Source organism: Poromitra crassiceps (genome assembly GCF_964638095.1).
Source record: "Poromitra crassiceps genome assembly, chromosome: 28".
In the NCBI taxonomy this organism is placed as follows: Eukaryota; Metazoa; Chordata; class Actinopteri; order Beryciformes; family Melamphaidae; genus Poromitra; species Poromitra crassiceps.
The window spans coordinates 9,630,454-9,654,384 of NC_139651.1; the positions used below are offsets into that span (position 1 = coordinate 9,630,454).

Consider the following 23,931-nt stretch of genomic DNA (forward strand, 5'->3'; position numbering starts at 1 on the left):
TAATTGCTTGTCATAATGAGGTTACTAGGTAGTTTAGGCCTCACAGTGTCTGTAAATCAAGCACAGCACAGCACTATTCAACCTGCCTGCCAGATGTGCGAAGCTAAATATTTAGTCAGTCTTCTCTGGGCTGGGGATTCCCATATTGAACTCAGAAAACCCCTATGTTTTTTTGCTGAATATTGTCATTGCAATATGACTTCTGATGTGGACACAGTTTTTTGTACTTAGATTTTCAGCACGTAAAAAAAAAAACTTGTTGATGTGGTATATGAGCCATTTGATTTCTTTGAAGCGCCCACTTCTGACCTAAACGGCAAATAACTGTGGCAAAAGTGGCAAGAAAGAAAGAAACAAACAGTCTTTTTTATTTAATTATATTTTTTTCAGCCCGTTTGGTTGCATCAGGACAGTTCAGATAAGGAGATTGTCAATCACAGAAAATGCAAAATTTTCACAGAACACTTCACCACTCATGTACATATTGTATATATTTACTCGATTTGATTGCACTTGCAACTTTGTGATTGTCTTTAGTTATCTTCCTACTTCTTATCTCTGTATATTGATGTGACCGCTACGCTGCATACAGACACTAAGACAAATTCCTCGTATGTAACTTGCATACTGTGGCAATAAAAGTGATTCTGATTCTGATTCTAAATGCTAAATAGACTTTCAGGTACTTCCCAGTGATCTCCTGAACCTTCTGGTACACATTGTCCTATGTGGCACACACACACACACACCACCCTTCTTGTTCTCCAAGTAGGTTATGGAAGAATTATTTGCAAATACTTTAGGCCTCAGCTTTCTGACCCCATCATGCTCTTGGTCCTGCTCTTGACCCCGTGTGCTTGGCCCTGTATACTCAACGCCTTTGGCGCCAGTTAATCTCACTAACTGCAAGGACAAAAGACTAACACTAGATGGCAGCATTTCATAGTCTTTAACAATTCAGTTCGACCGGTCATAATTTATTCCCATTTCGTGTTTCCACTTTTACTCCAACTCATAAATTATACGTTTTCCATCGGACATATGTTTCACTTCATTTTGTTTCACTTCATTTCATAACTGTATCAGTCTCTGTGAATGTGACAAAGAATAGACCTGAATAGGGAAAGAGGAGTTTAAACTTGTTAATTTAAAATAATTTCATCTAGTAATAGTCATATCATTCAGAATGTGACAAAGTGCAATAAATATCGAGGAATATGTGGAATCTTGGTGTGACAGCGATGCAGCATGAACATTTTGGACAATTGACCTGCTGAATAGATATGCCCAGAGCCATATAATAGAAGAGTTCCGACATCTCCATTCACTCCAATGGACCAGTTTTTTTTCCAGGAAGTAGAAAGTGGAACTCTTGAGTAAAAAAAGCAGCACTGTCGAGTTGCAGCAAAATAGACAGTGTTGTACTTTGAAAGGGTTTTTCATCCCTTGAAATGAATCAAATTGTACATTATCAGCTTTATTTTAGCATGCAAAAGTAGCGCGAGACCCATTCCTGGCTGTTCATTGGCTAATGAGTCTCGCATTTTGGTCCTCCGCTGACGCCACTCTCTTACTAGAGGACACTAGATATGCCACCATCATGGTACAAAAAGAGAAGAACAGGACCTCACATAGTGCAAAGGGACATCCAAGCCATACGACACACAACACAACCTCTGTAGCCCGTCAACCTGCATCCCAGCCTGATATGAACCCTGTTTTAAAGAGAGTTAGGGCTCACAGTCACGCTGATGACACATGAGCGTCTCCACAGGAAAAGCAGGAGCGCTGGAAATGAAAGGGAATGCTGGTGTTTATTCCCAGAGCTGCACCCCTCCTCCCTCGGCCTGTCACTCTTCCTCCCCTGACCCCGAGGGGAAGAAACGCAGCTTCCTTCCTTCCCAACCTGTTCAATCATTCAGCATCCAACAACTGCCTGATTCTTTTCAAAAGCCAACATGGCTTCTTGCTTCTGTCTGTGAGAGAGAGTTGTGACAGAGGAAGAGAGAGGCATCGCTCACGGTGTGATGGTCCCCGCGGCGCCCTACCCTCCCCCAACCCTCACCTCCCCCACCACGCAACATTCTGTTGGAGCGCGCAAAACTTTATCCCTCCTCCTCCTCCCGCTTTTTCTTCCTCTCCTTTAAAATGTCTTTGGCACTTTGAGCGCCACAAGCCGAGTGCCATCCAGTTCCATTGTATTGGAGAGAAGGCAGAAACTCTGCCCCCGATATCTCCAAAACTCACTCAACTAACACAAAACTATATAGATGGATAAATAGCACTACAGGCGAGAGGGGATATATGTATTTTGGATTTTAGGGTGAGCTGTCCCTTTAAGTCCAATGTGTGTTTGTTCATTTTCCAATTCATCAATTCATTGTCATACAAATTGCCATCAACAACACAGTCAACCAAAGTCAATGGAGACCCTCCTGGATAAAGTGTAAGATGCAATCTCATTGCGGCAGCGGAATACTGCAGTAGTGGCCAGAGCATACACACAATAATGCCAATCTCTGGTCAGTAAAAGCATGAAATTATTCAAATATTAAATGTATTAATTCAATTTAATTAAATTCATTATTAAACCAGACGGACAAACTTTGTTATCTTTATTTATTTAGTCACACAAACACCCTTTGGCATGCACGCACACGTGCACGGCAGCCAGTACACACACACATGCTTTGGAGGCGCCGTGAAATTTTGTCCTCCGCGTTTGACCCATCCTGGCTCGTCCTCCCCCATGGCTCAAGCCAGGAGCGGTGGGCAGTTGCAGTGAGGCGCCCGGGGACAAAATCCTTCCAACCGCTGCTGGTCGGACGTTACGATCTTCTGCATGTTTTTAGTGCGGAGTTAGGAGCTAGTCAGCTCCAGTGCTTCAGTACATACTGTTGACCTTGTTTGCACTTAATAAGTCCAATGACAGATCCACTCTCACGCGTCTACATAGACTCTCACCCTGAATAGCACTAGTGGTTTTTCCTGTCTTGAAGGGATTTTGACGGTGCAGATGGCTTTATTTGCTCATTTGCACATTAGTCACATCAGTTTTACCAACCAGTTTGTGGTCTTCATCAAAGTAAAGCTCCCTGTCAGTTCAAATTCAAGATATTTTTAGGACTTTTTCAGGACCCACAGACACAATCGCACCCCCCCCCCTCCAGCCAAAGTTAGCTACAGTTTTTACCAGACATCTGCTGTGCTTGTTCTTCACCCGCAACCTCTGCTGCTGCTGCCAAAAGTCAAATGATTCAACGTTATTTCTTTTCTTCTTCTCAACTGACAAAAATGTCCCTATTCAGCAGAAACCCTGCTCCATTAGTATCCTGTGTATTGGTCAATGTCACTGATCTTATTGGCTTGTTGACACACACACACACACACACGCGCACGCACACACACACGCACACACACACACCCTGCCCACACACACACACCACCAGAGCCCAGCAGTCTGACACCGTGGCCGACCGCTAACTGACCAAACACGCTCATCTCTGTTTCACTCTCCGCCTCCACCGATAGGCTGCCACCTACCTGCAAGGCACAGTACTGCCCCCCCCCCCTCTCTCTCTCTCCTTTCCTCTGTGTCCCACCCACCCTCTCCTTGCTCTGTCCTTCACCTCCGAAACTGACATGGTCTCTATACTCCCCTCTTTTTTTCTCCTCTGTCTGTCTTTGTCTGTCTCTGTCTCTCCTGCAGTCTCCTGCGAGCTGTCAGACCGCCCGGCAGTGTCCTCTGACCCCGGCCAAGATGGTGGCGGCATCTCCTTGTCCCACTCCTTCCAGTCCTGCCCTCCAGACCTCCGCCTTTTCCTCCTCCTCCTCTTCCCCCTCCTCCTCGTCCTCTGCACTCCGCCCTGTGAGATAACACCTCCTTTACTGCCCCCATCTTTCAGTCCCTCTGCCTTCATGTTTCCTCCCTGTAGGGGGCGCCCTCCAGTGTCCCCATCGAAACATGTCAACATTTCTGTGTCCATAAATAGTCAGAAATAGTGATCGTGAGATAGCGGCAGCCTAGAGGTAAACGCTCTTTCTTTCTCTCTAAAACCACTGTCGAGGTTCTCTTGAGCAAGGCTCTTAACCCTTATTTGCCCAGTGGCTGGTGGTGATTGATCATTGCTTATCATCGTTAGAGGTTTTCAGGAGTCCTGTCTTCTGAGGAGCAAAGTGAGTTTGAAAGGGCTGATGATGATGTCTCTCTGGAGGAGGGCTTTAGATAGCCAGCCTAAAGTTTTTGTCCAACTTTTTACAGAAAGTTGAAGACGTCAGTGGTGGTAGCTAGCTAATATTTGGACGGTGTGAGCAGGTTGAAATCTTGATATGATGAATGGAATGAAGAAGAAGGAATGAACTGTCACGCCGAGCGTAGCGCCAGTTTTTGAAAAATATTTGCAGGTGACCCTCATCAGGTGGGCGCCTCTTAAGCAAAGCTCTGATGCCCTGGCTCCTCCCCCCCCCCGTGTCTGTTAAGCGCCGTCCACAGGAAGTCAGGACACCCGATGTGACAGGAGCGCCGTGGCGCCTGCCTCCTGTTCTCCGTGGCCTTGCTGCGAGCGGCTCGTCGTCACGTCATGTTTATCTCTCTCTTGTCTCTTCCTCGCTCTCTCTTCCAGAAGGGCCCCATGGCGCCGGCCGTCGTGCCCGTGACGGCTCCGCAGCAGCAGCAGGCCCCCGTGGTTGTGGCCCCCCAGGCCCCGGCCCCCGCCGCCTCCCAGCCAGCGCAGCAGCCCCCGCAGACGTGCATCGCCCCACCCCCCACCGGAAGTCCTATCATCTCCCAGGTCCGTTCTCTCTGCCCCCCCCCCCGGGGCCCCCTCAACACCCCACCCCATCCTCGCACCCCTCCATCCCCAAGGGGTGCGAGGTGCTGTCACAGCTGCCGGGCGGGCTGGCTGTGTCACCAGCACAGCCCACCCCGGACCCCCACAGCCTCACTCACCGCCTCACACAGCTGGGCATAGCCAGAGTCTCACACATGACCACACACATACACCCAAGGACATCCAAATATGCACACATATACAAGCACACACACATATAATATTTTACACACACACACACACACACACACTCACATCTAGCGCGCACGTGCACGCTCACACACTCACATCTAGCACGCACGTGCACGCTCACACACTCACATCTAGCATGCAACGTGCACACTCACACACTCCCATCTAGCACGCACGTGCACGCTCACACACTCACATCTAGCACGCACGTGCACGCTCACACACTCACATCTAGCACGCAACGTGCACGCTCACACACTCACATCTAGCGCGCACGTGCACGCTCACACACTCACATCTAGCACGCACATGCACGCTCACACACTCACATCTCCACATCCAGCAGGCCTGAGAGCCCTCATAACGAGCCACAGCTCGTTGCCAGTAGGCATTCCGGGTGGACAGGTGCCACGTCTCATTTGGCTACAAAGATGATGTGCTAACTGCTAAGCATGCAGAAAGCAGTTCTTTTGGACTGATGCTTGTCACCGTCCTCATCAGCACAGGAGGACATTCTCTACCGTCCTTGTTGATTAAGCAGCATTACTGTAGAGAAATTAAGTGGATCACAAATACATGTCAACGACAAAGAAGCCCCCTTTCCTCTAACATCCAAGCCTGGTGCCCACGTACACACTCACCCTACTTTACTGTAAGAGCACACATCCAAGCCTTTGCATTGATAAATGTCTGTTTCATTTGAGCAAGATGCTAGATTCTAAAGACTCGCTAAACACGTGTAAATAAGAGGCCATTTACGCCTGGCGTTAACATGCGTTTTCTGTGATCGGATTGCAATCGGATTGTGTTTTATCACTTGAAAGTACAGGTGTAAACACCCCCAAAACGCATTGAAGAAGGATTGCAATCTGATCGGCCAAACCACCTCCGGAGGTGGTCACTGGTCCGGGATGCATTGTGTACACATTGAACACAATGTGTCCTCTCAATCTGAATACAGCAACTTTATGCGGATTGAGAGGACAACCATTTCTGCCATCAGATTGCAATCAGATTGCAATCTGAATGCAGAAAACCCATGTTAACGCCAGGTGTAAATGTCCTGTGTTTATCAGCCATGTTTTTGTTTTGCACAGAAGGTGAATGTATTGTTTTGCGTGTGCTGTGGCAGGAAATGCAGGAGAACGTGAAGAAGTGTAAAAACTTCCTCGCCACGCTCATCAAACTCGCCTCCCACAATTCGCCCTCCCCGGAGACTTCCAAGAACGTCAAGTCGCTGGTCCAGGATCTGCTGGTGAGCTTCTCCTCATGGAGACACACTGACACTCATTCCAATCCAGATCATTTTCCTTAACCCATTGATACCTGATGCAGCATTTGTGTGTGTATCCCTTTAAGACGGTAAGAAGGTCTTAAAGGGACACACACACAAATGAGGGATATACACGCAAATGCTGCATCAGGTATCAGTGGGTTAAGGCCACATCTTACGCCCAGTGAAAGTGCAAGGACAAGGGCAAGCATTATCTTTGCTAGTTTCTAGCACTCAAAATCTCCCTTTTTTTTTTCTTTTTTTTTAATGACCACTGGGTCAGGGTGGGCGGTGGGTGTTTCAGCGACCCAGTGGTCATTGAAAGAAAATAAATTGTCTCATTTATTATTTTTCTTAAAGGAGAACTAACCTCCAAAACACTTTTTTTCAGCTTTTAACCAATATATATGACTTTGGGGGTGATGTGTGAAGAATTCTGGTCAGAATTTCCACATTTGACACCAAACTGTTGCCATTTTACCATTTGTATCATTTTTCAGCAGCATACCTGGCATAAGCGCCCTCTTAGGGTCAAAGACTGCTTTTTTTTTTTTCTCAAATGAATGGGAGATTAGGAACACTTTGACGTCACAGTGTTCCCAAAGACTATGGGATTTCAAGATAATTACTCCCCTACCCCCCCTGTACCCTTTCGGCTCCTCAGAACTCCAAGCCTATTCCTATTGAAGTTTGCTCTTAAAATACTGAACCAAACGTCGTCAAAGTTGGCACATGTCTTAATTATAGTTAGTTTCCCGCTGAATGTGTCACTACTTTATTAATATCTTACCTGAATAAGCTCGAATGATGATGTATATATTATCAGTCCGAGTTGGAAGCAGCTGTCTCCAGCCCAGCCAGGCGGGAGAGAGTCCTACTGTAAACCTCATGCACTAGCTCCAAGCTCCGCGGGCGCGCGCAGCAGAGCAGAGCTCTCTGTGCTCTCAGAGTAGAGAGAGCAGTCTGATATTTCCGCAAACAAATATGGTCGCAGTTTAGCGCACATGTAAAATATAACGCTATACTACGACGTGACAACGTGACAAAGCTTCTCTAAACACATCGGCTACTATCATTTCCCTGCATCCCTCCTACTGAGATTATATCGGTAATGATTTTGGACAGACTGAATGCGCGGAGGAGAAGGAGAGATCTGCAGCTCTGCCCTGAGACACTCGCCTCGCTCCGACTACTGTGCCCGTCTGTGAAAAGCGTCCTGTCCAGTCGCACCTTCGCAAACAGATGCGGGATTCCCTCAATCCTGTACCCAATCTCAGACTGTATTCTCTAAATCGCACACCAGCTATTTCTGTCTGTTTGTTTGTTGCTCCGTGAGGTTACAAGCGCCCCATGCATGCAACAGGCTGTTTCGCCAGCCGGGGTCTGGCAGGAGGGAGGAGGCGCAGGCAGCCTGCACTGCGCTGAGAGGAAAAAACTTTTGCACAACTTTTAACAACAATCACGAAAAGCCCCCAAACTAAAATGAAAAAGGGACTATATGGCAACTTGGACGAGGGAATGACGTAGAGAAATCTCGCATTGTGTTACCCCAGAACGGGGGGTTTGTCGTATTGTGCGGTGTGCTGCTGTAACGAGCCCATGCCACTTTGCTCTCGTAACGCAGTTCAACACACTGCCATAGAGTTACATGCAGAAAAATAATTAAATTTCTAGTTCGCCACTGAATTACCAAATTGATATAACTTTCAACCATTTTGAGCAAAGCTCTTTCCATACAGGCCACCAGCGTTGGCTAATTGTTGATATTTATACAGATATGGCCCCTCTCAAATAAATTATTTTTGAGGCAATAGGCAAACTGTAATGGCGTCGATTTCCGAAAAAAAATCTGGACTTCAACACAGCCAAAGAGTCCAGTATAGACAAGAGCATATGTCATTTCTTGGTTTTTTCCATAGGTATTTTCAAATCACTGTTCTAATACATATCTAGGGGGTTAGTCCCCCTTTAAGTGTCACATAACCCTTTTTATCACTATGTTTGGTATTTTTGAGAATGACTGTAAAAGTTTGAATGGGAGTTTAAGTTCATCAAAATTGGCACTTATATGTTGCTGTGTTGTATATCTTTCACCTATAGATGGCAGCGTAAAACTTTCCACAGCCCTCCTTCCTTGCTCTATTGTGAATTTGCTGTGAGTTATTAATGAACTGTACTCCCCGGGGGGGTGGTTTGTTGGATGCTGAATTTTAAATCAATATGATCAGCTCCGGTGGTGGGATTTCATCATGTCAGCGCAGAACGTCTCGCTCCTCATCGTCTGCCTTCTCTTGTAAAGGATGCCAAGATCGAACCGGAGGAGTTCACCAGCCGACTGCAGGCTGAGCTCAAGTCTTCACCCCAGCCTTACCTGGTGCCCTTCCTCAAGGTGGGTTATTATACTGCCTCCTAATCTAGCCCTTTACTCGCCTCAAAACCTCTTCATAAGCTTCTCCCCAGCATGGACCTCTTCATAAGCTCCTCCCCAGCATGGACCTCTTCATAAGCTCCTCCCCAGCATGGACCTCTTCATAAGCTCCTCCCCAGCATGGACCTCTTCATAAGCTCCTCCCCAGCATGGACCTCTTCATAAGCATGGACCCACCAACCACAAACTGCCTCTGTGAACTGGGCCCTTTAATGTGGCACCTAAACTGCTCTCTAAACTCTTTAGATGACCCGACACTAAATTAGTCCCCGTAAATTGGCCTTCAAACTGGTCCCCTAACCCTAACCTCCTAAATGTGTCCTCCAAACTGGTCCCCTCAACCTAACATAACCTAACCTCCTAAATGTGTCCTCTAAACTGGTCCCCTTAACATAACATAACCTAACCTCCTAAATGTGTCCTCCAAACTGGTCCCCATAACATAACCTAACCTCCTAAATGTGTCCTCCAAACTGGTCCCCTTAAACACGGCAACCCCCCCCCCCCTCCTTAATTTTACAGTTCTGAAAATAAGACCTCTACCCAATTCAGTTCATAATGATGATATGATGATGATAAGTAAATGATTTTTACGGCGTGGCCACTAGGGACCGAATGTCCGTATGTCTGTCCCCACAAAAAAAGAAAGAAAGAAAGTGGCCAGGTCACCGATGATGTCATACAGTTCTAGACAGCTCGGCCTGGTGGAGAGGTCACTACTATATATAGTAGTGGTGGGAATCACCAGATGCCCCACGATACTTATTAAGTCACAATACGATAATATTACGCTATCCTAGTATTGCAATATATTGAGTATTGCGATATTCCGATATATTGCGATTCATTACCTTTTTTCCAATGCAAATTATGTCCCCAAAAGAAAATTTTGTCAACACCTGTTTTATCTAAGATAAAGTTTGCAGTCTGTTCATCTCACTTCAATCATTTTTATTGCAGCAAAATTGTCAAGTACACAGACAGACCAACACTATCATACAAACCTATCAAAATGTTGCATGCACCTGACACATTTATATAATGAAATATTGCAATACTTAGCATCTGTGCAATACAGTATATTGCCACACAAAATATCGCGATACTATGCTGTATCGAGTTCCCCTCCCCACCCCTATACTATAGTGATATGATATACTGTGTCAGCGATGATCGATCATAATGTGGTACTGTGAGATAATATCTTTGTGGGTGGGTGGGCCCTGTGGGGAGGGGGATTATATTTGTGAGTGAGTGAATCTGTGTGTTTGTATAGGTTTTATTTTTTGTAAATGTTTTTTGTCTTTTTCATTCTTTAAATTAATAAAAAATCATCAAAAAAATGTGGAGGGCATATATTCTATGTTCACACTCAAGCAATTGTGATGTCACCAGTGATGCTTCCAGGCCCCCATTGTAAATAATAATTTGTTCTTAACACATTCAGTGCCACAGCGCTTCAGTAAAATTGTCTGGAGCCTGTGCCAGATTCACTTCCATTCAGTTGAAAACAGCTATAGAATTTTTTCTATTATGGCTATATTAACGGGGCTGGACTTTAATGAAACATTGAACACTCCTGCTTCTTCCAAAGAAGAAATTTTGTTTCTAGACAGTTCCATTATGAAATTACAGCCTCTCAAAAAAGTGCACTTTCAAGGGTTTTCTGTCGTTTTTTTTTACTTTCCAAGATATAGGCCCTTTTATGAATACCTTTTGCACTCTAATTTCGAGCACATTCACTGACTCTGGCTGGTGTTTTCTGATGTGGTGGCGTGTGGTGTGGTTTCTGTGAAGCCTGTGTGCCACACACCCCTCTCCCCCCCCCCCCCCTCCCCCCTCTCCCCTCTCCACCTCTGAGCTGCGGGCTCCTCCCACACGCACAGAGTTTGTTTTCTCGTTTTTGCCCCGGACAGATCCCAGCGCCCATCAAGAAGGAAATGATGCGCGCTGGCAAACGCGACTGAACGAAAAGGCTTGGCCGTTCGGCTTCGGATGCTGGCTTTCTAGGAAATCGTGTGGAGATAGATAGAAGCATAAGAGCTCAGTTGTGAGCGCGGATGCAGCCGAGCCCACTGTCCGCTGTAGACAGAGCAATATATACGGCTCTGGCAGAAAGCATGCATCGGTTTCCACTTTCTCCGCTGTCTCCTGTACAAAGTAAAGGATCTGAGGTGGGTGGAGCAGCTCCTGTGACGATGTTTAAGGTGGCGCCGTGTGATCCCTTGAAGGGATTCATGCTCACTGGCTAGGTACGACCTTAAACAGCAGAATTATGGAATAATATGAATTATGATTTTAGGACGTCCACAGACGTCCTTGGCACTCCTCGTTACTTTTTTTTAGGACGTCCACAGACGTCCTTGGCACTGAATGTGTTAACCCATTGATACCTGATGCAGCATTTGCGTGTATATCCCTCATTTGTGTGCGTATCCCTTTAAGACTTAAAGGGATACACACACAAATGCTGCATCAGGTATCAATGGGTTAATGACTTGCCTGGTGAAATAAAGCAATTGTGATAGTAGTCACGCCGTTATTAGTCTCTCAGCCTTCACACAAAGGCACCTTGGCTTGCTCTTGTCACATTCACCAGCAGTCCCGTCCTGCTTGTCCTCCCCCTCCCTCAGTGGGTGTAGAGGGAGGCGGTGAAGACGATGTCCCGCCTGATGGCCTGGGACGCCTTCTCCATCTTGCTCCCCAGGTCGGAGTTTCCGATGATGCGGGCGGCCTGGCGCACCTCCTTCAGCACCTCATCCAAACGCTGGATGCAGCGCACCACCGTACCCTCCTGGACGTCAGTGAGCTTGGCGATCTCTGCAAATGGCATGCCTCTGGCCCAGCGGTACACCACCTCTGTCAGGCCAAATTTGAACTGTCTTACAAAGTCCTCTGCTGTCTGCGCTATTGCATACTCCCTCTGCAGCTCGCCGATACGCCGGGCGACCGACAGCACCCGATCTTTACCCTCCTGGAGTGTCTTGGTGATGTGCGGCTCCACCTGGGTGTTCTGTTGGAAGACCACACAGGACAGCAGGGCGGCGATCTCCTCGGGTGCCAGTGGGCCCAGAGTATTCTCGAACAGTAGCTCGGTCAGCAGCAGCTCGTGGTTGCTGATCTGACATGCCACCCGGCCTTTCAGCTGCACCACCCCGCCCCTGTCCACGTATTGCAGCGACTGCAGGACCTTGATCCTCTGGTGGTACTCGGGCAGCAGAGACAGAGACTGGTCGGACACCAGGAACAGCAGCTTGTCCAGCTCTTCCTGCACACTCATCCTCTCTTGAATTTGCGCATACTGCTCCGAGAAAGTGGGCGAGTGGACGCAGTTGAATTCCTTGAGGCGGTGCTCCAGCTCGCAGAGCCTCCTGGAACCTTTGAGCACATTGGCGCTCTTCAGCTGGAGGTCGTTCACTGCATCGAGGGTCGCAATCCTGCCCGGGTTGGCCTCGGCCAATCGCAGCAGCTCCTGGGTCACCATGGAGATGGCTTGGCCAGGCTTGGCCAGGAGCATGGCTGTTGCCTCTTGTAGTAGTAGTCCATAATCCTCGCAGGATTCACCTTGAGGGCTTTCACCGTGATGGCTGAGATGTCCTGCAGCTTAAGCTTCTGCACTGTGTGGCTGCATGGGCCTTCAGGTATAAAGAGAGCTGTGTTGTAGAGGTGAGGGAAGGCGTTGGGGCCGTCCCCATCCCATTCCTCATTGCCCTTCTCACAGATGATCAGAGCTGCCAAAGTGCGTTCCACAGGGTCACTGGAGACCTGAAGAATAACTCCCAGGGCATTCAGATGCTGTTTGTTATTAACTAGTACAACTCGACCAACAGACAGAGCTTTCAGCCCGTTGACAGACCCCAGAGTAGCGCGTTGCAGAGCCTCAGCAGTGATGCGTAGCTCGGTCACGGTCTGGTAGTAAGGCACCAGGTCGGACATTTGGCCCTCCATGTCTAGTGGAGGCAGAGATGACACCATCTGCTTCAGCTGCCTGATCCTCTTCTCGTGGGTCTGGGTCTGGGTGTGTCTGTGGTTTTCAGAGAAGCTCCGCCTCATCATGTCGGTGATGCAGAGGGCCTCCACCCGCAGCAGGTTGAGAATCATAGTGTAGGTCAGTCTGAACTGGGACTGCAGGACAGTAGGTTTACCCAGCATTATTTCATGCAGGTCTCCCATGTTGTGGACCCCAGCCTTGCAGAGAATGATGACTGTGCCTATGGCATCCAAACCTCTCCTGCCTGCTCTACCTGCCATCTGAATATACTCACCAGGCAGTAGGTTTCTGATGCCGGTCCCGTCGTGTTTCTTGATGCTGTCGAACACCACAGTTCTAGCAGGCATGTTCACTCCCATAGCAAACGTCTCAGTGGCAAACAGCACTTTTACAAGCCCTTGTGAGAAAAGCATCTCAATGACTTCCTTGACTATGGGCAGGATCCCGCTGTGGTGGATGGCTATTCCTCTCTTCAGCAGGTCTCTCATCAGCAGGATCTGGGGCAACTCTCGGTCTCCTCCCCTGAGGTGACTCAGGCTGTTCTGGAAGAACATGTGGATCTCTACCTTCTCCACAGAGGTGGTCAGGTCAATGGAAGTAAGCGAACGGGCATAATTGTTGCAGCGCGTCCGGGAGAAGGTGAACGCCACCACCGGCGTCTGCTGGTGCTGGGACAGGTAGTGCAGGAGAGGGGGCCACAAGGCTAGGTCCTGATTGGCTGAAGTGTAATGAGAAGTGTTCTTCCTGCCAAATGATTGGGCGTGTTTGCTGCTTTGCTGCCTCATGGCATTGACAGCAACATAATACCCTTTTGGGAGGAAGTTGCCCGTAGCGTCCAGCAGCAGGAACATCTTCTGTGCCATGGTGCTGTTTCCAATGTACAGGTAATGCTCCAAAGGCACATGTATCTTCTCTGTGCTGATCACATAAATGTGCCTCTTCTTAATACGACCAATCCACTCGCTGAACTCCAGAGCATTCGGCACCGTCGCGCTGAGCAGGATGATGCCGACGTGTTCAGGAAGCAGAATCAAAACCTCCTCCCACACAACCCCTCTCTCAGCGTCGTTGATGTAGTGAACCTCGTCAAAGATCACCCACTCTAAGTCTCTGATCACCTCTGATCCATTGTAAAGCATCGACCTGAGAATCTCAGTGGTCATGATGAGACAGGAAGATTCAGGACTGAGCTGCACGTCGCCCGTCAGCAGTCCAACATCCCCAAAGGTATTCTTGAAGTCTCTGAACTTCTGATTGGACAGGGCCTTGATAGGGGAGGTGTAGATTGTCCTGGTCATGTGTTTCTGTGAGAGAGCAATAGCATATTCTGCCACCACTGTTTTGCCAGCTGACGTGTGTGCTGCTACAAACACAGATTCATGAGCCTCCAGCCTCAACACAGCCTGTTTCTGGAAGACGTCCAGCTCAAACGGCCACTTGAAAGCTGGGTTGGGGATGCGTTCATAGAAGTCAGCGCAGGGTGAGGTGACTGGGATGGCCCATTTCTTGTTCTCAGGATCTTCTGCTGGTTTGGATTTCACTTGTTTTCCCTTCTCTGATGTAGAGGACGGCGGCACAGCATCCTTGATGCCCAGGTATTCCAGGCTGTTTGTTCTGGGCAGGGACATTAAGTTGATGTCTGCTTTCACTGTTTTGGCATCTTTGTCACTGAAGTCTATCCCAACTTGAAGTCCAGGAGGGACTCGGAGTAAACCGTTCTCAAAGTCTATGTCCTCCAGCTCTGACTTCTTCTTGATTTTGTCCAGAGTAAGTTCCTCCATCCCTCCAGGCAGATTCAGTTCTTAGGTGTGGCAACAGTCAGTGCGGTGGAAACGGCTACTCAAATCTCTGAAGGTTGACTCTTAGGTCGTAGTGTGAGACACCTGCTTGAGGGTGTGCTCTCACAAATCTGGAGGTTGGCTCTTCGGTCGTGTGACGTGGTGAGTACTCACCGTCTACTGGTCCTATTTATACCACCAGCAGGGTAGAATTTATGACATAACTAATGAGGTCACAATAAGGAGGATTTATGACATCACTGGTGATGTCACACTCTGAGTGTGAGAGACGTGACGTGGTGAGTACTCACCGTCTACTGTCACCGTCTAAGCCAGATTTAGAGGAATATCTCATTTTAAATTAACATTAAGATTAGACTCTTGTGATCTCATTTCAGTTTTAACCATCAGTATTTGTTCCTTTTTTCATTAACATAACATAACCTAACCTCCTAAATGTGTCCTCTAAACTGGTCCCCTTAACATAACATAACCTAACCTCCTAAATGTGTCCTCTAAACTGGTCCCCTTAACCTAACGTAACCTCCTAAATGTGTCCTTTAAACTGGTCCCCTTAACATAACCTAACCTAACCTCCTAAATGTGTCCTCTAAACTGGTCCCCTTAACCTAACCTAACCTCCTAAATGTGTCCTCTAAACTGGTCCCCTTAACATAACCTAACCTCCTAAAAGTATCCTCTAAACTGGTCCCCTTAACCTAAACTAACCTAACCTAACCTCCTAAATATGTCCTCTAAACTGGTCCCCATAACATAACCTAACCTCCTAAATATGTCCTCTAAACTGGTCCCCTTAACCTAACCTAACCTCCTAAACGTGTCCTCTAAACAGGTCCCCTTAACCTAACCTAACCTGCTAAATGTGTCCTCCAAACTGGTCCCCTTAACATAACATAACCTAACCTCCTAAATGTGTCCTCTAAACTGGTCCCCTTAACCTAACGTAACCTCCTAAATGTGTCCTTTAAACTGGTCCCCTTAACATAACCTAACCTAACCTCCTAAATGTGTCCTCTAAACTGGTCCCCTTAACCTAACCTAACCTCCTAAATGTGTCCTCTAAACTGGTCCCCTTAACATAACCTAACCTCCTAAAAGTATCCTCTAAACTGGTCCCCTTAACCTAAACTAACCTAACCTAACCTCCTAAATATGTCCTCTAAACTGGTCCCCATAACATAACCTAACCTCCTAAATATGTCCTCTAAACTGGTCCCCTTAACCTAACCTAACCTCCTAAACGTGTCCTCTAAACAGGTCCCCTTAACCTAACCTAACCTGCTAAATGTGTCCTCCAAACTGGTCCCCTTAACATAACATAACCTAACCTCCTAAATGTGTCCTCTAAACTGGTCCCCTTAACCGAACCTAACCTCCTAAATGTGTCCTCTAAACTGGTCCCCTTAACCTAACCTAACCTCTTAAATGTGTCCTCTAAACTGGTCCCCTTAACCTAACCTAACCTCCTAAATGTGTCCTCTAAACTGGTCCCCTTAACCTAACCTAACCTCCTAAATGTGTCCTCTAAACTGGTCCCCTTAACATAACATAACCTAACCTCCTAAATATGTCCTCTAAACTGGTCCCCTTAACCTAACCTAACCTCCTAAATATGTCCTCTAAACTGGTCCCCTTAACATAACATAACCTAACCTCCTAAATATGTCCTCTAAACTGGTCCCCTTAACCTAACCTAACCTCCTAAATATGTCCTCTAAACTGGTCCCCTTAACATAACATAACCTAACCTCCCAAATATGTCCTCTAAACTGGTCCCCTTAACATAACATAACCTAACCTCCTAAATATGTCATCTAAACTGGTCCCCTTAACATAACATAACCTAACCTCCTAAATATGTCCTCTAAACTGGTCCCCTTAACACATTCAGTGCCAGCGACGCCATATGGCGTCATTAGAAATTTACCGTAGAGTGCCAGCGACGCCAAATGGCGTCAATAACTCGAATTTTTTTTTTTGACGGGGGGGTGTCGATCTATGCCTCTTACATCGCCTCTTACAATATCAGAGGTATTGAATGTGTCTAACCTATTTTACAGAACCCTTAGGTGGCGACAGCGCTCTCCAGATGAGAGAACGTGGAGTGAAACACACAGAAGAAGTCCCCATGTCGTTGGGGAAAAGCAGGAAATCGCATCGCATCCGTCCGTATGCAGCTGCTTCATTGAAGCAACGTTTAGCTGTGCCCCTGCAGCAGCCAATCTGCTATCACAATTGAGCACCTCGGTGTCCGCTGCAACAGCCTCCGTGTCCGCTGCAACACCCATTTGCATGATCAGCCGTGGATTTGTTATTATTCTCAACTTGAAGCATGGGAGCTGGTACACGCGGCTGTAAAAAAGCAGGATCTAGCGGACTTTTTCAGTGCTGAGCACAGGCAGAGAAAACAGCAGAGCAGAGAGACACTCCTCCCACAACGGGGGGGGGGGGGGAGGAGGAGGGGGGGAGGTGGGCACGCAGAGCCAAGTACACAACACAGACCCAGACAGCAGGACAGGGTTGGCAAACGCAAGCCAGAATATCCGATGCCCACCAGCAGCAAAAGATCAGCAAGAAGCTGCAACCAGCAGCGCATGCAGGCGCCAGCGCTGCTGGTTTCAGCTAAAAATATTATTCTTCCAAACAAAATTCCCTTGCCTTCACTGTTTTATTGAAGGAAATTATTTTTGAGGTGTGACTACATCAGAAAATTAGCTTCAGAGTCAGTGATGTGCTTGAAATGTTTAATTTCACAAAAGGCTCATTATCTCAGCTCGTAGAAAAAAAGCTCTGTTTTTCGTTCAATCAAGCTATCTTCTCCGGCTCATAACTAAAGAACGGAAAATGGGATCAATAAACTTTTTTTTGCAGGTGATAGAAGAGAGTCTCATCGTTATTTGTGCGTGTTCAGTGTTTACATAGTAATTATTAAAGAAATTATATGACTGTTTTAAAATGCATTGCGGCCTATGTGGCACAGCAAGCAACCTTTTGCCCAAGGGCCGTGGCACTTAAAGTGTTAACATACCATAACCTAACCTGCTAAATGTGTCCTCTCAACTGATCCCCTTAACCTAACCTAACCTCCTAAATGTGTCCTCTAAACTGGTCCCCTTAACATAACATAACCTAACCTCCTAAATATGTCATCTAAACTGGTCCCCTTAACATAACATAACCTAACCTCCTAAATATGTCATCTAAACTGGTCCCCTTAACATAACCTAACCTAACCTCCTAAATATGTCCTCTAAACTGGTCCCCTTAACATAACATAACCTAACCTCCTAAATATGTCATCTAAACTGGTCCCCTTAACATAACATAACCTAACCTCCTAAATATGTCCTCTAAACTGGTCCCCTTAACATAACATAACCTAACCCCCTAAATGTGTCCTCTAAACTGGTCCCCTTAACATACCATAACCTAACCTGCTAAATGTGTCCTCTCAACTGATCCCCTTAACCTAACCTAACCTCCTAAAAGTGTCCTCTAAACTGGTCCCCTTAACATAACATAACCTCCTAAATATGTCCTCTAAACTGGTCCCCTTAACCTAACCTAACCTCCTAAATATGTCCTCTAAACTGGTCCCCTTAACCTAACCTAACCTCCTAAAAGTGTCCTCTAAACTGGTCCCCTTAACCTAACCTAACCTCCTAAATGTGTCCTCTAAACTGGTCCCCTTAACCTAACATAACCTAACATAACCTAACCTCCTAAATGTGTCCTCTAAACTGGTCCCCTTAACCTAACATAACCTAACCTCCTAAATGTGTCTTCTAAACTGATCCCCTTAACCTCACCTCCTAAATGTGTCCTCCAAATTGGTTCCCTTATCTAACCTAACCTCCTAAATGTGTCCTCCAAACTGGTCTCCTTAGCTGCTGCTAAATTGACCCCTAAATTGTTTTCCTGAAGAGCTCCCTAGCTCAACTCATCCTCTAACCTGGCTCCTGAAGCAGGCCCTCTTAGGTCATCTCCTAATCGGACCCCCTGAAGTAGTCCCTTCCCTGGCAGTACCGCCAGTGAGGGCTCGGCCTGCCAGTAGGATGACGTGACACACACACACACACACACACACACACACACACACACACACACACACACACACACACACACACACTCTCACTCACTCGCTCTCTCTCTCTCCCCTCTGGCATGACTTCTGACTGTGTGTGACAGTGGCCCCCCGTAGCCGTCCCTGGCAGTAGCCAGCAGGTGTGTGTGACAGTGGGCCCTGTAGTCGTCCCTGGCAGTAGCCAGAAGGTTTCTCCAGCCAGCCGTGATGAGCGTCACATCAAGTTCACGTCATGCAATGTTAGGTCGCGTACGTCAAAAGATCTGCTGGAAATAGTCGCTATATGGAGCAACATCAGTTGAAACATCATCTGAAATGGCCAATGGCGGAGTATCAAACATAGATGCACCGTTCTCAATTAAATCAAGCACTGTGTGAATTAAGAACAAAGTCTCATTTACAACATCCAATGGAAATCCATGCAACTTGTAACCATCTTGTTATCTCAGGATGTTAATTTGCTTTTCAAAGTGACCACAGCAACAGAATTTGTTTTTCCTCCGTATTATCCTCCCCATTCAACAAGTAAACGTGGGACATTTATTATAATTGAACAAATGGACCTGTAGCACCATAGAATGCCAGGCATGATGTCTCTAGAACTGCTATCTCCCAAATGTGTTGAGGAGTGTATGCATGAAACACATGGCTGTCATAGCGTCTAACAGCCCTAACAGCACTAAGAGAATATTCACAAATGTTGCAGAATTACCTTGTTGACTTTGGATCATTCGTTGCTGCATGCATGTCTGTATGGCTGTCTGACTGTAGCACATGCCCCCTGCTGTCTGACTGTAGCACATGCCCCCTGCTGTCTGACTGTAGCACATGCCCCCTGCTGTCTGACTGTAGCACATGCCCCCTGCTGTCTGACTGTAGCACATGCCCCCTACTGTCTGACTGTAGCACACACCCCCTACTGTCTGACTGTAGCACATGCCCCCTACTGTCTGACTGTAGCACATGCCCCCTGCTGTCTGACTGTAGCACATGCCCCCTACTGTCTGACTGTAGCACATGCCCCCTGCTGTCTGACTGTAGCACATGCCCCCTGCTGACTGACTGTAGCACATGCCCCCTGCTGACTGACTGTAGCACATGCCCCCTGCTGACTGACTGTAGCACATGCCCCCTGCTGACTGACTGTAGCACATGCCCCCTGCTGTCTGACTGACTGTAGCACATGCCCCCTCTGTTCTGTATGGCTGTCTGACTGACTGTAGCACATGCCCCCTGCTGTCTGACTGACTGTAGCACATGCCCCCTCTGTTCTGTATGGCTGTCTGACTGACTGTAGCACATGCCCCCTGCTGTCTGACTGTAGCACATGCCCCCTGCTGTCTGACTGTAGCACATGCCCCCTGCTGTCTGACTGTAGCACATGCCCCCTACTGTCTGACTGTAGCACATGCCCCCTGCTGACTGACTGTAGCACATGCCCCCTCTGTTCTGTATGGCTGTCTGACTGACTGTAGCACATGCCCCCTGCTGTCTGACTGTAGCACATGCCCCCTACTGTCTGACTGTAGCACATGCCCCCTGCTGACTGACTGTAGCACATGCCCCCTGCTGTCTGACTGTAGCACATGCCCCCTACTGTCTGACTGTAGCACATGCCCCCTGCTGTCTGACTGTAGCACATGCCCCCTCTGTTCTGTATGGCTGTCTGACTGACTGTAGCACATGCCCCCTGCTGTCTGACTGTAGCACATGCCCCCTCTGTTTGACTGTAGCACATTCTCCCTGCTGTTTGACTGTAGCACATGCCCCCTGCTGTCTGACTGTAGCACATGCCCCCTCTGTTTGACTGTAGCACATTCCCCCTGCTGTCTGACTGTAGCACATGCCCCCTGCTGTCTGACTGTAGCACATGCCCCCTGCTGTCTGACTGTAGCACATGCCCCCTCTGTGCCCGTCAACAGAAAAGCCTCCCTGCCCTGCGGGTGTCTTTGCTCAGCAGTCAGAACCTGGTCCAGCCCCCGCAGCAGGGAGTCAAACCGGTCCCCTGTGGTCCCCCTCCCACCATCGTGACCGGGCCGGCGGTCCGTGTACGGCACCCCAACAGCGTCAGCCCCACCCCTTGTGCCAGCGTGCTATCGGCCGGGAACGCCAGTCATCCAGCTGCCATGGTACGTAACGTATGTATGTGCTGGTCCAGGTGCGGTTATCACAGCTTCTCATTTGGACCTGAAGTGTACGTTTGAATCATAGCCACTGACTGAAGTCCTGATTTTGAAGTCCAGAGCGACTTACAGTGAGTGAAAGAGTAGAGTAAGCTTCAACTGCTCCATCACCAACATTACCAATAACAAACCAATACACTGAAATTAAGATTAAAGTGAGATATTGAGCTTTGGTAGTACCTTGGGCTAAAAAAAAAAATCTGCTTTTGCCTTTTTATTTGTTATTTGTTATTATTTATTATTTTATTTGTATTGTTATTTTGTATTTATTTTATTATTATTTTAGCCTCAAGTGTAAATCGTTTTGGTGTTAAACATGTTGGTTTAACTCATTGAGTGCCAGCCACTTTTGGAGAACGGACGCTCCCAGTGCCAGAGTTTCAGAGCGTTTTCAGTGATTTCTCGAGGCCCACAGAATATTGTGTGATATTACTATGTAAACACCGAACACGCACAAAGAACGAGGAGACTCTCTTCTATCATCTGCAAAAAAAAGTTTATTGATCCCATTTTCCGTTCTTTAGTTATGAGCCGGAGAAGATAGGCTGTTTTGAGCAAAAATACATTTTTCAAATTAGAAGCTGAGTTATTCCGCCTTTTGTGAAATGCAGCATTTCAAGCACATTCACTGAGTCTGAAGATAATATTTTATGATGTAGTGACGTGGTGTAGTTGTGTGCCACCCCCCTCTCCCCCCCTCAGCTGCAAACTCCTCCCCACACTACACAGCCTCACGCACCCAGTCTATTTTCGGAGGCTCCGTTTGTGTGCGCCTGGCGGCTCCCAGCGCGACAAGGAAATGCCAACCCGGACTGCAGGGAAAGGTTTGGCCCTTCGGCGTCGGGTGCTGCCTTTCTGGCGGCTAATCGTGTGAAGAAACTATGCAGACAGACAGACAGAGGCAGAGGAGCTCAGTTGTGTGCGCGGATTGACTGCGGTTCGCAGACAACGTCAAGCTGCAGACAGAGCAATCTATATGGCTCTGGCTGCAGCATGCATCGGTTTCTCTTTGATCACGGCTTTTTCCTCCTGTTTTCCGGACCTTTCTGTAATCTGGAGAGCACTGTCGCCACCTACTGGGTCGGTAAAATAGGTTATAGACCTCCAATAGCTACAATATTTGTACAGGAGATGTATCGGGCATTGATCCACGTCCCACCGTCAAAAAACGCAATTGACGACAATCGTCGTCTTTGGCACTCTACGTTAGTATTCGAATTGACGACAACTGTCGTCATTGGCACTCAATGAGTTAATAACATAAAGAAAGTGATTCACTTCTGCAGAAAAGTTCTGCAGAATCACTCGTTTAAAAATATATATACTTTTGGAATCTGCTTGCCTTTGTTCATGTGCTAGAAGTGAGGTTTTCAGACCTTTTTTGCACAGAGAATCACTGATTTTGGGGTTATATCATGTGAAGGATGCTACACAACCCAAGGTACTACAAAAAGGTACTACAAAAGGTACTACAAAAAGTGAACATTACTTTAAGATTAGTCTGACCCAATGGAAGTAGGCTGTGGTATGAAGGTATAAAGCCTACCATCCATTTCAACAACATACACACTGAATATGGCAAGTTTTGACGACAATTTGGATTGTGCAATAGAATAGAAGAATATAGCTCTTACTGTTGCACATTTTACTTTGAAGATTCTCACCGGAAGTGTTTTACCTTGCTGAGAGCGTTGAACTTTTTCTCTGTACCAGAATGATAATGGGTTTTGTGCCAGACCTTTCTCCAGCGCTCAGACAAAGGGTGCACACAGCTCTGGCTATGCGAGAGCAGACTATTTTAAGATCATTCAACTTTGTTCCTGAGGGCCAATTGGGTCATTGCAGCAAAGATAGGACACAGATAAAAATACAATAAATAAACAATTATGATGATTGAAGATACGTCTTCATCCTGCTAATTTGCCTAGAAACAATTCTCGCTGTGTTTCATATTTATACAGGTTTACAGATGTTTGCTGTTGACAAATTTACACAATTACTTTTGGATGATTTGCTGCTCATGATCAGATTGAATGTGTAATGTGTTCATGCAAATGTGTGTATCATCAGCTTGGTTATCAGATAGAAGTAACATACATACAGAAATGGGTTTGTGAGGTGGGTGAGAGTTGAGGAGAGGGTATTTTTCTCCATATTGTTGTATTGTCTAGAGCAGTGGTTCTCACATTTCTTCACATGAGGGACCCCTAAACTGACAAAGATTAGACCACGGACCCCCATTTGATAGGATCTTGTCCCACGGTCCCCCATATGATAATAAGATTGATGCTTTTAGATGTTTTATTACAGAAAGTGTATAAAACCCATGACCAAAACAGTCATTGTGTTAATTATGAATGGAATTATAGTGAAAATACATTACCCCCATTTTGGCTGGGGACCCCCTGGAACCCCCTCAAGGACCCCTGGGGGTCCCCGGACCCCCATTTGAGAACCACTGGTATAGAGGCTGTGCATGGAGGCCTAGCTGGTGCATTGTAGCCTGGGTAAACCCATCCCCCACGTGACCTGCTCTCAGACCTGTTCTCAGTCACTATGTGTGATAGTGACTGGGAACTGAGAGAGCAGGTCACGTGGTGGCTGGGTTTACCTAGGCTAGGTGCATTGGTCTACGGGGCTGACTTAACCGGCTGGGAGTCAGTGTCAGAGTGCCATGCCTGGGAGTCATGACTCCCTCCTCACAGAGGGAATCGGTTTACCAGAGAAGGACCAACAGGAACAGGTTTTTTGGAGAATCCGACTTGCGCTCAGAACTTCAAAAATAACCACTTTGAGTGCAGCAGAACCACAAGCTTAATTTCCTCCATCACAAACATTGCATGTAGCCAGCAGCAAGGAGTGTGAGGGTCAGAGCCGCAGCAGGCGTGACAAATGTGTTCCCCACAAGTGTGTTTTTCTCTCAATTTGTGATGTTCATCACATGTTGAATATGAATCGCAGCTTTTGTTGTCTGCGGTTTTTTATTAACCTTTGTTTGACTTGCACGCACACGCACACACTACACACACACACACATACACACACACACACACACACACACAGACACACACACACACACGAACACACACACGATTACACCCATTCTCACCTGGGAGCTTCCAGGTCAGCTACTATTGGCCACAGGAGCAGAT

At 47.1% G+C, this 23,931-nt stretch overlaps 1 protein-coding gene and 1 pseudogene across 2 annotated transcripts in view; one reads left to right on the forward strand and one right to left on the reverse strand.

Moving 5' to 3' along the window:
- LOC310799866 (transcription initiation factor TFIID subunit 4) overlaps window positions 1-23,931 on the forward strand; it is a gene marked incomplete at both ends in the record, with an annotated part of 142,986 nt that overhangs the window by 10,923 nt on the left and 108,132 nt on the right. Inside the window, 5 exons of the mRNA XM_083662467.1 lie at window positions 3,710-3,868; window positions 4,623-4,790; window positions 6,154-6,276; window positions 8,594-8,683; window positions 20,519-20,725. Coding sequence (XP_083518593.1) covers window positions 3,710-3,868; window positions 4,623-4,790; window positions 6,154-6,276; window positions 8,594-8,683; window positions 20,519-20,725 — 747 coding nt within the window. The remainder of the gene's footprint in view (window positions 1-3,709; window positions 3,869-4,622; window positions 4,791-6,153; window positions 6,277-8,593; window positions 8,684-20,518; window positions 20,726-23,931) is intronic.
- LOC310799821 (superkiller complex protein 2 pseudogene) lies at window positions 11,352-19,979 on the reverse strand (annotated as a pseudogene). Its single transcript has 2 exons — window positions 19,889-19,979; window positions 11,352-14,514 (listed from the first exon to the last, which is right to left on the reverse strand). The product of its transcript is annotated as a superkiller complex protein 2 pseudogene (transcript).